Raw genomic sequence first — 18,746 nt, 5'->3', positions numbered from 1 at the left:
TTTTTTTCGGTTTTGACTCGAGCCGAAGCCGAACCAATAAGTGGCGGTTTGACTAAATCATCGGTCGAAGTCGAGCCGATCATTTCACTGGCCGACAAGGTTCGACTCGGTTTGGTTCGGCTCGGTTGAGTTCGATTGATCGGTTTGGCCGAACACAATTGAGAGAAAATAGTAAACTAATGTTATTCATTTCATTGAATATACAAAAAAATAAAAAATTAAGAATCCGTCTTACTTTTCCACCATTACATATACGAAAATTAAAATTAAAATTCATCGTATGATTTCAATATTTTGACACTTGCAAGTGCATCTTATTTGAAAGGGACGGTGAAGATGATAGTAAAAGTGAGAAGAAAGGTTAACTTCTTTAAACATGAACTTATGTGATGCCTTGTTTATCTTATATTTCATCCAAACCACAAATAAAAGTGCCAACATTCTATATTACAAAACAGCTTGGTTGTGACTAGGACAAGCTGACTAGGACAAGAAAAAAAAAATTTCCAACTAGATTTTGAAGACATACCATGTATTTAACCCTCAAAATTTACTTTGTATTTAACCCTCCATAATTGCTTAGATGTAATGACATTTTATAACCTTCCCAACTAGTCACATTCCTGAACTCATTCCATATAATGAAATTCCAACCAACATTCTTCCTCCATAAACCCCCATAAGTACTCTCACAAAATTCTAATGGTTTTTTTTAAACCTCCTCTACTCCTCCAACAACAAATAAGTTACAAACAGCTTGGTTGTGACTAGGACAAGCTGACTAGGACAAGCTCACTAGGACAAGAAAAAAAAAATTTGCCAACTAGATTTTGAAGACATACCATGTATTTAACCCTCAAAATTTACTTTGTATTTAACCCTCCATAATTGCTTAGACGTAATGACATTTTATAACCCTCCCAACTAGTCACATTCCTGAACTCATTCCATATAATGAAATTCCAACCAACATTCTTCCTCCATAAACCCCCATAAGTACTCTCACAAAATTCTAATGGTTTTTTTTAAACCTCCTCAACTCCTCCAACAACAAATAAGTTACAAAGTGGTATGAAGAATATTTTTTTTTTTTTGTTGAAGCATATCACAAAATGGGAAATTTCACTTTCTGCACAAACAAAATTTCACTTTGTGCACAAACAAAATTTATGTTTGAAGTTACTTTCTAAAAACAAATTTTTGTTCGTTCAGAACTAATTAAGTTTTATTTCTCAATTAAACTTCCTGAAAAAAGACCATCAAAATATATTCTACCATCAAAAAATAAAAAAATTGCCAACTAGATCAATAACTCCATGATTGTTCATCATTTTCTTTTAATTAGTAGGAGCTCTGATATCAAATACTCACTATATTACAATACAACTTGGTTGTAACTAGGACTAAGACAAAAGATAGAAAAATTGTCTACTAGATCGACAACTCCATGATTATTCATCATTTTCTTTTAATTAGTAGGAGCCCTGATATCAAATACTCCATGATTGTTCACCATCCTTTTGAGTTAATCTCCCTCATTCATTGTACCATTCAAATTTCATCCCCAGAAACCTCTCTTTCTACCACCAAAATTTTTCATTAACTCTCCTTAAAATTTAATGTTCATCAATAGATTGGTTTTGGACTTTAGGCTACTCTAATTTCTCCATAAAAATCTGATTCATTCTCAACTTGAGCACACCAACTTAGTTCATTCGATTGTTAGTTAACGCAAGTGTTTCCTCCTCCATCATTGAACATTTTTTGTAAGTCAGTATAGAGTGGATTCGTAGCACTCTAGAAGCAAACCGTCGGTTTAACAACTCAATTTAGCCTAATATTGAAATTAAGATTGGGTGAAACTCTCTAAATCGTTGTAATATTTATAGGGATGGGAACACAATGTTATTATGGTACCATTACATTTCTTCCTTAATTGTTTATTATATGTTGTTTATGAATCTTATACAAATATTATATTATATGAATCGTACACAAATTATGAGGTGAATGTCGATCTAGGCCAACAGATATTTGGGCACATATATATAAGATATACCTAAATTCCAATAGTCGAGAAAGAACAACTATTGCTTCTTACATAAATTCGAGTTATGCACTAATAATATTAATACAAATTTCAATCGTGATTGCGGTCTGTCCTAATTCTAGCTATACTTTCTCTTTTCTTCTTCTTCTTTGACACTTCAGTAATATGAGTAAAATTTTTAATCTTGACTACAACCTGTTATAGTTATGGTTATACATTTTCTTTTCTCTTGCTTCTTTCACTCAAACAGGTAATAATGTTCATGCTGAAAGAGGAAATAGCATACCTGTGTTTCTGAGAGAATCTCCGTAAATAAGATGGAATGTTGCTTTAACATTATACATTATCTATGATAAAATAGATAAATAACAAGAACCGATAGAATTTAGCTCATATATGTTGTCTTCTTTGTAATAAAATTATTTATTATAAATTTCAATTTATGATAATTTTTTATTTTTATTTTTAATAAAATTATTTGGGTTCAATTTTTCCTAATTACTGAGCATATATGTTCTGTCTTACTCTTAAGAAACATGCCCGAAGCAAAAACAAATTAAATGCTTTACTCCATATGACACATTTTTTCTTCAAATTGTCGTCTTTAAAAATATCTCTACACATTTGCTCTCAATCCTCAAACACATTTGCTCTCAATCCTCAAACAATACATCTTCATATTAAACGATAATCAATTTATACATCTCCATATTATATGATTCTCATATGTTCATTCCCTTTAAAAAAAAATTGTCGAACTTAAGCTAGCAAAGATAGTAAATAATGCTTAACAAATAAATATATATATGATCGCACTATAATTAGGACTTTCACAGTGCCGGAGGCACAGGCTATGCCTAGTATATCTATAAAGGGAGTCAATTACTTTGATTACCTGTTCAAATGATTTTGAATTGATTGTGTTTGAATTTTGATGATGAAGACGGCTTGGACGAGAGGGGAATCGTGAAGACTAGGTTTTTTTTTCTTTTTCCTTTTTAGTTTAATACCTAATAGGCTAATACTTAAACTTTCTTAAATAAGTCCTTAAGTTTAGCATTTTTCAATCTCTACCCCTGTATAGGATATTGTATTGTGATATAACCCTCCTTGTTCGGTCGGTTCGGTTTGGGCGGTTTCTAGAAACTCCAAGCCGAAGCCAAACCAAGCCGGTTTGGGTTGATCGGTTTTTCGGCCGAACCGAGCCGAACAGTGAGCGGTTCGGCCTAAAAACCTATCGGTCCGGTCCGACTTGGTTTGGTTCGCCGATTGGTTCGGTTTTTGCTCACCCCTACTATTATCCTTTGAAATGACATATGTTTACTAATATTTCAAAAGTATTTTGATATTTCAAAGATATATAATGGACATTCTAACTCTTCTTGTTTATGCGGCGGAACCTAGTTACAGTAATATGCCAATAAATGTTCGGTCAATTGGTTGTGCATCCACTCTAAAAATCTAATGGTCACAAGTTTGATTCACAGTGGAGGTGGAATCCACTATTTATTGACTTGTGTGAAATGATATAAACAAAATAAATAGTAGTAATGAGTTTTCATGCCCCTAGGATGGTCTTGAGAGTCTTTATATGACATTTAAAGTCCAAGATGTCTTTAGTGATAATAATTGATTTATATATTTATTCATGATGTATACTCAATATGTTGAAACAAAATAACTCTTGGAGTCTATGACAAAAAACTAAAAAAAGATGGCATAGTAACATATTTTATAGGAGATTTAGTAAATGCCCCCCGTTTATTTAGTAATATTAGGACTACCCTAGGATGGTCTTGAGGGTCTTTATATGACATTTAAAATCCAAAATGTCTTTAGTGATAATAATTGATTTATATATTTATTCATGATGCATACACACTATGTTGAAACAATATAACTCTTGGAGTCTATGACAAAAAATTAAAAAAAGATAGCATAGTAACATATTTTATAGGGAGATTTAGTAAATGCCCCCCGTTTATTTAGTAATATTAGGACTACACCCCTAAAACGATAATCTTTCAGGCGATAACCCCCAATAGCCTATTTTCTGTCAAATATACGTTATATGAGGGTCGTGTGAATCACACGCTCTTTCTGTGACGAAACTACCCTTGTCTTAATCTGATGGTCATCACATGCCTTCGCGTTCCAACGGTCCAGATCTATTCCTACCATCCCCTTCTTCTTTTTCTCTCATCATGGAGCAAGAGTTATTAAACTAGAGAGAGAAAAAGCAAAAAAAAAAAACTTCTCTATCAAAACCGAAGTTGTGCAATGTCTTCTTCAAATGAAAATTATTGTCCTAAAAAACCTAGGGTTTCGAATAAGTGAAGCTTTCATCATCTTCATGGTTTGGACAACTAGTCAGTCAAGAAGGTATTCTTCTTTATTTCTTTCTTCATGAATTTGGTACCTTGTGATCTATACATGATGGTTTCAGCATCCTGAGACTGATTTCAAATTGCTTCTTTTCTTCCAAATACCTAATTTCACAATCAATTGGCATAACTGTAATTGATGGATCTTCAAAGCTTAAGTGACTAAAGATTTGGGGATTTCACCATTTGATTCGAGTTCATCAACAAGAGGGCTTTTAATTTGTCTGGTTAAACTACGGAGAACTTGTTATGATGAAATTGAAGACATTGATATTAGGGTTTTAATTGTTGAACCCATTAATACTTCACCAACGAAAACCTCTTTATCTAATTGAACTAAGGCACCACTGGTTGGGGGTGATTTTCTTGAATTCTCTTTGAAGATTTTGGATTTGGAAGAATAGTTTCTAGAGGATTAAAAACTTCTGTTTAAGAATTCAATTCATTAAATCACGATTGGATCCCTGTAAAATTTGATTTTCTAATTGATTAAGAAGTCTTACCTTTTCATCTTCATAAACTGATGACTTGGTTAGAACCCTAACGAGATTTTTTCAACAATTTCTCTATCAATCCATGCTTGAAACTTTGTTTCATTGATTTTGCAACTCAGAAATTTCATGTTTCTGAACCTCTACGGGTAAGGGATGATCGAACACTATGACCTTGTAAGTTTGGAAGATTCTTGAATGGGTTTTGAGTTCGGAGATATGATTAGAGAGTCGAGAGGTTCGGGTCGTTAGAAAGTAAAATTTTTTGCTTCAATTATGAGCTCTGACAGAGCTTTAATGGAGAATGAGTTTCTTGCATCTTCATGTGTGTAATTAGATTTTTTTGTTTTGAGATATTGGGAAGCTTTCTCTAGATCTTCTAATACATATTTGTTGGTTCCCTTTCTCTTTAAGCCTCTAGTAAAATAGATTTGGGTCGTTGATCTCCTTAGATATTTGTTGTCCCTCAGATTTCGAGGGGTAGTTTCGTCTGAAAAGAAGCATGTGAGTCGCACGTTCTTTATGTAACGAATATTTGACGGAAAATAAGCCTTTCGGGGTTAACGCCTAAACGATTATCGTTTTAGGGGTGTAGTCCTAATATAGCTAAATAAACGGGGGCTCCCTATTTTATATGATATAACATATAATAACATCATATTAATTATTAATCTATTTAGCATAATATATTATACTTCATTAACATGAAATCCATGAAACAATGTCAATTGAGATCTTAGATTCTTATAATGTCATATTAGGATGAATTTTTCATCATAAAGCTGATATTTGCGAAAGAACTGAGTATGTGAGTCAACTCTGAACATATTTTTGTTTTGGAACTGTAGTCTTATTATCAGTAAATAATTGGGGAACAATGTCTAAATAACCTGAATATTTATCAAGGGTATTTTTCACAAGTCAGGCATGTGGTTCACACGTGAACTTAACTGATACTGAAAAAATCGAGAATGGGGGTCAACGCCATAATATTATCATTTGGGGGCGTAGTCCTAATATCGCTAAATAACTGGGGATCAATGTCTAAATGATCAAAAAAATGAAACACTTTCATTGACATTTTGATGGTTTCTATATAAATTAATAGTCTTTTTTTTTTAATTATTCAGCGTGTTTCGAACCCCTGACCTCTAGGGTAGAAGATTTAAAATTATTACTCAATTATTAGTGATTAATAGTTATCATTATTAGTAGTATTTTTACTATTATCACTTGAAATGTCATATGTTTACTAATATTTCAAAAGTATCTTGATATTTCAAACGTATATAATGGGCATTCTAACTCTTCTTGTTTATGTTGTTCAACAAAAAAAAACTATTCTTGTTTATGCGGCGGAACCTAGTTACAGTAATATGGGAATAAATGTTCGGCCAGTTAGTTGCGCATCCACTCCAAAAATCAGGTGGTCACAAGTTTGATTCACAGTGGAGGGGAATCCACTATTTATTGACTTGTGTGAAATGGTATAAGCAAAATAAATAGTAAAAATGAGTTTTCATGCCACTATAATGATCGTGAGGGTCTTTATATGACCTTTAAAGTCCAAAATGTCTTTAGTGATAATAATTAATTTATACAGGAAATTGGGTCGGAGGCCCAATTTCATGTTTTTTTTGTCAAAAAGACAAGTTATCTTTTTGTCCTTTTAGGCCCCAAATATAGTTTGGAAATAGGCTTGAAGGACAATTCTAAAAGCACTCCCATTTCTAATGCCGAAATTGCCCTTGAAATCTTAGCTTACGAAGCTTTGCAAACTGGTTTGCAGTGCTTTGCAATCTGGTTTATAGAGCTTTGCAAACTGGTTTGCAATCTGATTTACAGAGCTTTGCAAGCTGGTTTGCAGAGCTTTGCAATCCCGTTTGCATTGCTTTGCAATCTGGTTTGCCTTGCAATGACTTTGCACACACTTTGCAATCTGGTTTGCAGAGCTTTGCAAACTAGTTTGCACTACTTTGCAATTTGATTTGTCTTAAAAAGCTTTGCAAACTGGTTTGCAATAAGGTCAGTTTCGTCTTTTCCCTATATTAAATTATTTACAAAAATGCCATAGGGAGCTGAAGCCTATAAAAAGTTGATAAATTTTTTTTAACCAAAACTCAACTTTTTTAGAGAGTTTTGACCAAATTTCCCTAATTTATATATTTATTCATGTTGTATACACACAATATTGAACGTAATAACTTTTGGAGTCCATGACAAAAAAAATTAAAAAAGATAGCATAATAACATATTTTATATGATATAACATATAATAACATCATATTAATATTAATTTATTTATCATAATATATTATAAATATATTATAGTTTATTGACATGAAATCCAGGAAACAATGTGAATAGAGATTTCATTGAAACCAAATTGGCCCAGCCCCTCTCATCAAAAAAAAAAAAAAAATTGACCCTCCCCCACCCACTAAAAATGTATTCCAAAGATTAAGGATGGAACACCCTTTGTTCAACAAAAAAAAAAGGATGGAATACCCTTTCCCTTTGGGAACAATCCTGTAACGTTATAAGTTTGAATGGTCGTTAATCACATGCTAATATGCTATGACTTTGCGGTGGTAAAAAATCGTTGATGATAGTGACCTGGCATGGTCATTAATAGAATGTATTTGGCACGGTCATAACTTCATTTTGCTTGCATCTTTTAATACGGGAACCAAATTTCGACCCTATGCATTCCGCGTAAATTCTAGTTTTTTTCCGGGCAAAGCAGAGCTCAAGGTGTCAAGTTCACCTCTCCTCAATTGAGAAATCACTCACCTAGCTAGAAGGTCTGGTAGTTTGGGGTACAAACACGAAATTATCAAATAAATAAAGCATCCACCATATGATACAAGAGAACATGAAACAGTTACTCTAGATCTTTTTGTTAAGCCATTTAAATGTGTGTTCCATTTTACGATCTTGGATCAAGTTCAGAGAAAGTACAGTATGAAATTGAAAAAAATCGGCAGAGCCAATAATATAAATTCTTGAACGACTGAAATATAAACGGTGTAAGTGTTTACTATGAAGTATATCAAAGCTCCAACTTGATTTGTGAGTTTGATGTGTCGGCATATGCCATTACTCTCTTCGGTAGACTATTTAAAACAATGTTTCCTCCTTTCAAGCCATCAACAAGTATCTTCCCAATCTTTGACCTCCATTCTGTGCCATCTCTTTCGTTGCTTTGGTCATGAACAACTCTATCACAGTAGTTGAGCATTGATCCTAACCCGGTGTTTGGTATCCAACCATATTCTTCCAATACTCGAGCTTCTCCCTCAGTTAGATCTTCCCCAATCTAAAATACCATAAAGTTATAAACGCAAAATTCAACAAAGAAATCAAATGTTTGTATAGAAAAATCAAATATTTAATACTATAAAAGCAAATCAATGGAAATTCAACACATTTGAATGAGTACTTGCATTGCAAGGAAAAAATAAGTGAGTGAAATACTGGACCCAAACAGGAAAAGATCCAGGACCCAACTTAGATCAATCAAGAAGAGAAATAAAAAATTATCGCACCAATCAGTAAATCTCTTCTGCAAAAGAAATCATGGAATCTCTTCTGCTGAGAGTGTTTTTATATCAATCTATCCGAGTGTACTGCTACCAGAGAATAGACTAAAATGGTTCCTGGATATTAGAACTGCTTTTCATGGGTCTTACTGAGTAAGGACCAACTCGACATCATCTAAAGGATGAAAATTCAGTAATTTAAGAAACATATAAAGTTCTAAAATCATCTTTTCACTAATATCGCTGCAAACTGGAAGGGCTAGGAGATGATTGTTTTTTTTTCTTATAGTCGGGAATCTAGCTCGACTGACTCTGACTAATATGAATCTGACTCAGACGAGTCTAACTAGTTTGGACAGGGTTCCCAGTAGTCATTTCAGATCAGATTCAGAAAGTGGTGTCCTTAGATGTCATTCTAGTGAGAAATCAAACCAGGAAAACAATTCAAGGATCTAGTCTAAACATCCCGTGGAAAACTACATTTTCCGTAGTGATGATACCTAAAGCCCCAAAACCGTATAAGCTAATCATACGATCAGCACGATGAACATCAAAGACAAACCAAACCATCCTCCAGAATGAAAGAGAAAGGAAAGGAACTTTATCTAACCAAAATCAGTTACAAGATAACAAGATATGTTCAAATGTATTACCAGCAATGCTCTGTTCTCAACAATGGTGGTCCTTCTACAGCTGGGAAGCTTCATTGCTGTCACCAACCTTTTAACCTGCCAATCAACAGGTAAAGAATCCACGAGCTCAAAGAAATAGGTAGCATAGCCATATTCCGGGCGCTCCAGAACTATTCTGCAGTTTGTCAAAATCACAAAAAGTTTAATATTCATGACGTAACTACTTATAGCAAAATAAATGTCCAAGAATCATTTCATCTCAGAAGTGTCTTGACCTGGACAGATGAGTCCTAGTGGTGACTGCAATTTGCAACTATTCATCTGGAGTTAGAACCGGCTTTTTTTCTACTTTTCGTTTCATGGTCTGAATCTACGAAGTTTTTCAACTGAGACAGTACATAGACTGAGAATTGAAGTAAGAACCTAGGCATCTGTTTTAAGTACTGGACACATGTCGGCGAAGGGATGATGAGTGATACATACACTCGTTGTGATCTATTGGACTATATATTTATACAAGCAGATGATGTAGAAGTTTAGTGCCTTTAAAAAGGAAAAATGTTTTTAAATTTTTGGCATTTAAACCTAATAGAACAAACTTGTTTCCTTCCCTGTTTTCAAATAAAAGCGAAGTTTATCAGCTCTATTGGGTTGGGTATAGCCTAATGTAATTGAGCACGTTATATGTCGATAAAAATCCATCACATCGTATTGCCCATCATCTGATTGGCAGTATATCGTGATATCTAATGTATAAACAAGTTTTCATGTAGCCATTATTTGCCTTTGGGCCTATCAATACGATGTAGCCTTTTCAGAAAATACAATATGTATATATATACATGTCTAATAAATAAGAAGACCTGTCTCCATGTCAACAATCATTTCAGGGCTTCGCCTTCTTATTCATGCTACCGAGTGAATAACAAAGAGAAGAATGTAGGTTACAACTTACAAATTAGGGAAATGGGAAAATACCAACTAATGTATATAGTATACCTGTTATGTCTTTTGAAAACAAATATAAATGACTGGAGATCTCTACACCATCCCCATTCAACAGGCCATTTCTTGGACTGAAGATAGCGCGACTGTGAATACACAGCAGATTCGAATCATAAATCAACTCTTAAGTCTTAATAGAACTAAAAGATAAGAAAATTGGCAAGTATTGCTGTTGCTGACTAACTTATACCATTACGATTCAGACAACACTTACCTGCTCAACCAATGAAATTAAACAAGCTAAGCAGTAACTAGCTTTGGATCCCTTTCCACCTCGTATTGGAGCAAATTTAAAGAGAGGTACACGCTCAGTGAATAGCTGAAAAGGTCCAAGATAAACAAAAATGCTTAATAGAGTTGGGAGAAAACGACAGAAACAATGGACCAATAGTAAAGATATTGGTCATAACGCAAGCACGTGAGCTTTTTTTCAGAAGTTACATTGATACTACTACTATGAAACTCTTGTTTTCCCCAAATCCTCATACTGTGAATCTTTTAACTACTAAAGGATGGACGAAACAGCCAGTTTTCTAACTTTCGAGCACTATGAAATGCATTCTGGATAAGCCAATTTGAATCATATGATAACTCATATTAGACTGATCTTCGCAATCCAAGTATAAGAAAGTGGAACGTGTGAAAATCAAATAGATACTGAAACATAATATCAATGCCTCAGGAAGACATAACACTAGTGGATACAAACCTTTGAAATGACAGCCTCAAGGTCTCCGAAGCTATCTTCCTCGAATAAGCTATCCAAAGGATCGTCACTCTCCATGTCACCATATAGCTTAATTTCATCAACTAATATGCCTTTATCAATTAAAACCTGCCAAAGAGATTGTCAGTGACTACTTCCTTATTATATTCCCATAAATACACAATCTGGAGCATGTTCATGATTTACCTGCAGAAGGCCAGGTGCATCTTCCTCCAGAGCTGTTTCCACCGAATCCCTAAAGTAAGCAGGATAATGATTGTACTTAATTTATCACGAAATGTGATGGTAATAAGAGAAAATAGCAAAAGCAGATATGGAGAATTACGTGGCAGTCCTTTTCCGCTTCCGTTGATGATGAATTGCTCTTGGCATAGCTTTCTTAGAATTTCCAGAATTGCACTTGCGCAGAGGAGGCACAACTTTTTGCAAGCATTTCTCATCTAAATTGGAAACCTTGCTCGAAATTAACAACTTTCTCCTCTCTCTAAGTGGCATGTGATCTAGCTCATCATCCCAAGAGACTCCACTTTCACCCTTGACATCTAACATTTTGTTAATAGATGAGATACCCTGCAAATAGCTGCATGGGCTCTCTAATTCGTTTTCCACTTCCTCCAACTTCACTTGGACAGCAAAGGATGTCAAAGATGAAAGAGCCATATTTATAGGGCCAGCAGGCAAGCCTTCTTGTTCGGTAGGTACTGGTAGATCAGTGGGGGTCATGTGAGACGAGCTATTATTTTCTTGAGTTCCACATAAATTGCTAGGAACTGGTAAAATATTATTTTTGGTATTAGTGGTTTCCAATGATGAACTTTCAGGAATTGTATGCGATAGCCCAGCTCCACTGTTCGGAAAATTCAATGTCGAAGTTTTGAAAAATTCAGAAATTAATGGATATTCTTCAACAGGATGACTCTCTTCCTCTGCTTTTGAAGCATTCTGATGAGAAATGCCAGCCACAGGATAAACAGATGACTCTCCAGGAGCTTCCTGCAAAACATAATTTAGAACAGCACAATTTGTATCAACAGACATACAAGGGCACAACTAGTAAGTACAGAAACTGGAGACTTAAGCCACATATAGCAGAAAGAAACTTGTCATCTTGTGGTTACTGATAGATGAAAATGAGAAGCAGAGTATATTGTAACTGCCAACTGGCACGATGAAAGACAGAAGTGAACGCAAATAGTTTAGAGTATTAAACTATATACTGAGGGAGCCACGAAATGCAAAATAAACATTCACGAAGATACATGACATCCATCAAACTGTATTTGTATACCAAAGCATCCCATCCTAATAGCAAAACATGTTAAAAGAAGCTAGTCCAAAAAGACTATCATACATTCATCATCTACATCATGGAAGTCCTGCATCTCAACCTTCTAAAGAAAACACAAATTATCCTTACTCTCGCGATGGAAACTCATATAGTTCTTGCCAGAATAAGCACAATTTAACACATTCATGTGCATTATCTCGAATAGCAGTAAACATAATACACAACTACACATGAACATATTGAGTCGTAAATATTTCATCATACTTGCATCTTCTTTAGCCAACATTGTTTGATAACTAAAACTTTTGCATATGAAATTGAGAGCAGAATTAGGTACAAAATAAACAATGGAAAGACATGTAGTTCAGCTTGACCTACCACGTTGGATTAAATTTACAGGTTTAGTGTAGCAATTAATTAATGTACAGCTTATTAAGCACTTCGCTGTTGTGTTTAATGAAAATGAAATCATCTGGAATCTGTAAAACGAGATCCTTCGACCTGCTGGATTCGAACCAGCACCTGCTACATCTGTTGGGCATTAGAATCCCTCTCTTTTGAAGATTATCAACCGTTGGGAGTTTTCCCAAAGCTGCCGCCCAAACCAAGAAGCTAACTCTAGGAGGGATGATGTTAACTTATTCCACAAAGACTTAAACTCGAAAGGGTCCCCAGGCTGAACATCATGCTTGGACAGCCGGGCGTAACAATGCTTAACTGAAAGGTCCTCCTATTCCTTTACTGGAGGGTTGGGATGTTAAGTTCACTGATTGGATGTTTCACTAGAAAGTGAAGTGATAGTGTTAAGTTCTTATGTTCATTTGCTTTACTGGTCAAACCAAGGCCCAGGGGGAAACAGCATTTGCAGGTAATCAGAAACCAGATATGAGAACTGTGTGACTAAGACAATACCTTTACATGCCCAAGTCCACTCTTGCTTATATTACTATTATATCATACAAGTTTAGAAAATACCGAGTTTGAGTCCTTCATAAGTCTATCACCTTCAGAAAGCGTCAAAATTCTTTTTTGCTAATGGTCTCTATTCAGAGTTATACCATACAACATAAATGAAGTAGAGCATATGCGTATTACCTCCAAACGCCTATAAGTGTGTAGTTGCAACAGAGTTTCGAAAGACTGTCTGCAAAAGATTATACAAGAATAGAGTGCATGAATCATGATTAAATACTTCGATTTAGTATAAAACATACACAAACTACGTTAGACAGTTGTTAATTAGTATCCCGGATTTTGATAAGTTTTTTTCTATAGTCTGGCAGTTCAGGTAGGGAATGAGGTGTTTTGTTTTTCACTTATTTAACGAATTAGTCTTGTAAATTACTTTAACAATGCTGACAGTCCTCTAGATCATGTGGGGCTGGGTCATCCTATTCTTTCTTTTAGTTGTAAAGTATGTTCGGTTTTTCAACTATTTGAGAATTCATATAACTAAAGTAAGAACGGAACCTTGACAGCAGCCGCCTCTGGCGTTGTTTCAATGGAATATGATCAAGTTCTTCAGTTCCAGGCTCATCATTGATTTCAGTCTTCACAGCAATCGGATTAAACACTGTACTCTTACTGTGTGGACTCGTCAGGTAATTATCAGAATGTTCAACCTTCACTTGAATAGGAATTGAAGAAGTTATTTGTTCAGATTGACAACAAATATTCCTATCCAATTGTTTCAATCCTGTAGTATCTTTCTCAACTTCAGGAGGAATTGCTGATTGAGTTTCTTGTGCACTGTAATTATTAGGTAAATCCTCACTCTGGTAGGTACTGCCCTTTTCTGAACAGATAAGATTATCAGCGTCAACATTACAGACTGCAAAAGGATTTCCTTCAAGTGTTCTATCAGATTTTTTCTTCTGTACTACTGACGATTTTCCGCTCTCCATTTCTCCGGCATAGCATGCAGCAGGGAGGGCCAATATTAGTTCCTGCATATCACGCAACATCAACAGGAAATGTTGAGAGGACAAAAAATGAATGGAAGTATATGGTCGATGAATTTAAAGACAAGGAATTACTGAATTAGTAAGGCTTCTTGACAATCAAAAAGAATAGATGTGGATGTATTTCCTAAGAGTTGACAAGGCGCATTAAGCAACACTCACAAAACCTGAAACCATGTTTGAATGCATGGAGCCATGACACCGACCATGTCAAGTCTATCAGCTTAGGATATGGCATATCTTGTTTAGGCAATCTCAAAATCTTACTAAAAGTAAGGAACCTTCTGACCAATGTTGTAAATCACAGAAGGCGTGGTGATCTGGACGAGACTGAAATTAGAGAATGGCCGAGGCGGGATACCATATTATATCATTAAGATATATATTCACTCATAGTGGTATTAAATTTCGATTTCGGTCTATATTTCGATAGGAAATAAAAATATTTCGTAAAATTGTGTAAGTCGATGTGGAAATAACTACAAAATTTATAAAATGATGAGCCTAAGCACATAATCAGAATATATGTAATTATTCGAGACAAGATTATTAAAACAATAAAAAAGAACAAAAAGTATGTTAATTAACTCACGACATATTGATTTTTTCTTACTCATTTTCTCTAAGTTTTAAGCTTTGGTGAAAACATATTGTTCATCGAAATATTTTGTGATTTCAGTAGAAATGAAAACATGCAAGTAAGATTTTGTTTCGGTTGGATCGGAAATGGAAACCGTTTGGTAATTCCAGTGGAAATTCCGGGAAATCTTAGCGTAGCTTACTATAAACTATAGCTATTTGATATACATTATGTATGACAATTATGAAGTTAAAACAGCTTATAAATTATATATATTAGTATATATAAACTAATTATATGCATGACCTTACACATAAAAAATTTGTCGCCTTATAGCCACTCAACAAGGCGCTAAATCTTAAAGGCATCACACAATATAGTTTTTTATTAGAGTAGCTAGAATTAGCAATTTCAATAGTTCTTATTGCTGAAGTAAGAACATTGTGGCAACAAGCGAATTTATAGTTGGTCTTTGAATTGAGTGTCTAACTAAAAAATTGGAGTAATAGGATTTTGTTTTTTCCACATATTGATAACACAGCAAAACATATAAAATTCACTTAGTTGTAACCTTTGAAACTGAATCAGCATTTCTTTCAGGCACTCTATCATGGATTGCAGAGCTTTGTTCTGATGAGAGTTTTCCATCCTTCACTTCTCCCACATGGAAGCTAGCAGATTGACCCTCGAATATTCTCTGCACCAATTATATGTCAACGGGATAAAGCAAAAAATGAAGGCAAAAACCCAATAGTGGTATTTCTAAGAATTGTCAAGTTTACGATATTCTTGTGCTCAAACTTTTCCACAAAATGTCAAACAATTACGTAACGATAATTAAGAGGCGTAAATGATTTCAGGAAGGTGTATTCATACCCTCTCTTTGATTTTACTTTTTCTTTTTGTTTGGGGTGTGCATTACAATTATTTATCAACAAGAAGAACTTGCAAAACGTAAGGATGGTTTTGCAGGGAATTAGGTGATCCGTGACAATCCAAAACGATCAAGTTACAGATGTCCTTAAATGCTGTATCAGTATTTCTTCTAGGCAATCTATCAGCAGATGCACTGATTTGTTCTCGTAAATATTTGTTATCCTTCACTCCAACAAAGAAAGAAGTAGACTGACCCAAATATATATATATATATATATATATATATATATATTGTTGCTTTTTTAAGGTTACAAAATTTGCAATAAATGTCAAGTACATAATGTAACACGTGCATTTGACTATCTATGATCGGTCTTTCAATATCACCCTAAGATTGCAAACCGTAACTGACTTCGGCTGATGATTACTGATGACCCTGCATGTCGAACAAGTCATGGATAGGCCAGTACCAAAATGTATCTTAAAGTCTTACAACTATGAGGCCATGAAATACCAGTAACACCACAACCATAACTGCCTTAACATCTCCATCCATAAGAACTTTAACAGTGCAAACAAGAAAGTAAGACCTTTGATTAGTGTACAAGTTAGTTTCATTTCTAAGAATTGAGTCAACGAAAATGTACTCTTTCTATTTCAATCTTTTGATTATTGTGGTATATTCTTAATGTTTTTTAAATCTATTTGAATTTTGAATGATTTACCCCCTTGACTTCTCTGCATAAATCGAGTTTACCTAAATAACACCCCTGATATAATGTGTTAATGACGATACCTTCTCAACTAACAGAGTTTATTAACTATTAAATATTATCAGTAAGAAACTCTAAACCAAGAAGTTCTCCCTCCAATGATATAAGTGAATCGTCTAAGGCCTTAATGTGTTCAAGACTTCAAATTTTGTTTTGACTGCATGAGTTATCACCTAAAAAAGGGCATTTCTAATCAAAACAGCTTATGAATTACACCCATAAAAAGGAAGGTCGGCAGAAAATGGTTTGTCTTTGTCACATCTTAAACCTGAAAAATGAAATTAAATCGGATTGATAAAGCCATCTTCCATACAAACTGAATGTATCTCCCCTTAGGTGTAAACTGGCTTTTGCGTTGTGGGATTGTTTCTCTAACTCTCTGAACATCAAGTGGTGTAAGCCTAATAGCATCAGTCTAATGTTGGCTCAGTGAGAAGGTCTCTCGAAAAGGAAAAACAGAAGGATGGCTTGGCATTTAATTCCGGCAGCTATTATACGGAACATTTGGAAGGATAGAAACAATAAGATTTTCAAGGAGAAAAACATATCGAGCAGAGTGGATATTGAAGATATAAAAGGAACGGTCTTCCTTTGGATAAGGAACTTAGAGTCTTTTAAATGTCTTCCTTTTACTGATGTAGTCGTGAATTAGGAAGCTTGGATGTCGTGAAATGTCTGTCCTTCCTTAGCTTCCATTTTTCCCCCTCTTTTCTTTCTTTTCTCTTCGCTTGTACAGTTTTTTCCCTCTTTTATATATTCATTCAAAATTTTTTTTAAAAAAAATGTATCTTTCTAACAAGTGATAAAATTAACACATCACTATCATTAATTTTTTTTTTGTCTTAGTTTTTATCAGTTTACAAGTCACATCACAATGAAGAAAATGTTCAGTAATGTTATTGATGTTACCTGAGGATCCGATTGTGTTTTTTCAGTTTTCACAGCCATAACAATAGGATATGGAAATCTACATGTAATTAAAGACAAAATATAAAACATTAGTAATTAGTAACTACTGGAATAACGAAAACGAACACAAAAATCATGAATCTCTAATTTTCAGTGGTAAAAGGTGCAAAATAACTCACATTTTAGGTCTCTTAATTTCAGTTTCAAGAGCATCACGTCCACGGCGAAGATTCATCATCCGTTCTTTAAGTGGAATGTGATCAAGCTCATCAAACTCGGATTTGATCGAGAACTGATCTTTTTTACTCAAGAGATCAGCCATTAGTTCCAAATTAAACTCTGTCTCGTTGTCGATAGCCATAATCGATTTTTTCACAGAATCCACCTCTCTAATCTAAAAACCGGAGTTGTGCAGAATTAGGGTTTTAGCATAACTTCAAGATCATTGGAGAAACTTACAGAGAGAGATGTTTATGCTTTCTAGGGTTCCAAGTAGAGTTTCCCGCTCTGAAAATTCCCGCCCTAAAAATTGTGTGAGATTCTATTATCTGTTTCTTCTCTACACGCAGTTTAGCATGGATGAGCCCCCTTCAGGTTTTTTTAATGCTTCTTTTCGTTTTCTTTTATACAAAAGATTAAAAGAACCTGGGGGGATTTCTATTCGCGCCCGGGGCTTACTAGCACCCAGTACAGGGAGGCAACCGAGGAATGAAATATTTTGCGACAAATTTAGATTGGGGCACGAAATCACACTTACAACTATTCTCGTCAAAGTTTCCATCAACAGGAGGGAAATTTTGACCGTAATTGTTAAAAATTTTGAAATTTCGACTGACATGACCAAAATCTAACAAAAACTCCGGAGAAACTAAAATTCAAACATATCTCTTCATCGTTATTTTCTTCTTCATTTTTCATATATATATATATATATATATATATATATATATATATATATATATATATATATATACTTATTTGGGTCGTGTTATAAATGCTCTGGCTAAACCTATTGATGGTAGGGGTGAAATTTCAGCTTCTGAATCTCGGTTAATTGAATCTCCCGCTCCAGGTATTATTTCGAGACGAGTATACTGCTATTGATAGTGCTGGTTCCAGATCAATAGATTCAACTGCAATTGCTGCTGACTTTGTCTTTGCTACTGATGCAGGGGATCCCGCTACTCAATCTGTAATGAAAGATGATTTTCCGCTGCCGCACATTGATTTGCTCGTGGACAAGACTATTGTGAAAGTCTGCCTACGATACTACTATTACTACTACGATTTGCCGACGATTAGAAATTCTCGTCGTCGGCTTCCTCGAGGTAGAGTTCGTTTTGTAACAGGAGCCCCGTTGGGCTTTTACGGAGCTTGGCCTGCTTTCGCATTAACTCACCATTTGGTGATTTGGTTCGTAGCAGCCCAAGTATATTATATCCAGGAGTTCCTTTTACACGCTACGCTATCCTCGCCCGACTGAACAGAGGCGGCTACGGCCAAAGCCAAGAGAGCCCTATGAGCCTCC

The 18,746-nt window shown here is 34.7% G+C and overlaps 1 protein-coding gene across 1 annotated transcript; it reads right to left on the bottom strand.

The window, feature by feature from the left end:
• Positions 1-7,801: 7,801 nt before the first annotated feature.
• LOC147566369 (uncharacterized) lies at positions 7,802-17,949 on the bottom strand. The gene is made up of 12 exons (XM_086652864.1): positions 17,398-17,949; positions 17,219-17,276; positions 15,232-15,357; positions 13,590-14,065; positions 13,215-13,263; positions 11,157-11,824; positions 11,018-11,066; positions 10,814-10,939; positions 10,319-10,423; positions 10,099-10,190; positions 9,121-9,274; positions 7,802-8,244 (listed from the first exon to the last, which is right to left on the bottom strand). The coding sequence occupies exons 1-12, from the start codon at positions 17,577-17,579 to the stop codon at positions 7,978-7,980; spliced, it is 2,352 nt and encodes a 783-aa protein (XP_086508990.1). The 5' UTR covers positions 17,580-17,949; the 3' UTR covers positions 7,802-7,977.
• Positions 17,950-18,746: the final 797 nt, after the last annotated feature.

Source organism: Eschscholzia californica, unplaced genomic scaffold, assembly GCF_041429995.1.
Source record: "Eschscholzia californica isolate CP2 unplaced genomic scaffold, dmEscCali1.0.p SCAF_1, whole genome shotgun sequence".
Lineage (NCBI taxonomy): Eukaryota > Viridiplantae > Streptophyta > Magnoliopsida > Ranunculales > Papaveraceae > Eschscholzia > Eschscholzia californica.
Note: the sequence above shows the minus strand (reverse complement) of the source record. Positions and strands in the feature narration are given on the sequence as shown.

What these genes read in the sequence shown, in the direction of transcription:
- LOC147566369 (XM_086652864.1), bottom strand. Translation starts at nt 17,579, where the DNA reads ATGGCTATCGACAACGAGACAGAGTTTAATTTGGAACTAATGGCTGAT. An exon ending in AAACACAATCGGATCCTCAG is followed by an intron (nt 15,358 to 17,218) that starts GTAACATCAATA and finishes TAATTGGTGCAG; the next exon opens with AGAATATTCGAGGGTCAATC. An exon ending in TTGAGGCTGTCATTTCAAAG is followed by an intron (nt 10,424 to 10,813) that starts GTTTGTATCCAC and finishes GGACCTTTTCAG; the next exon opens with CTATTCACTGAGCGTGTACC.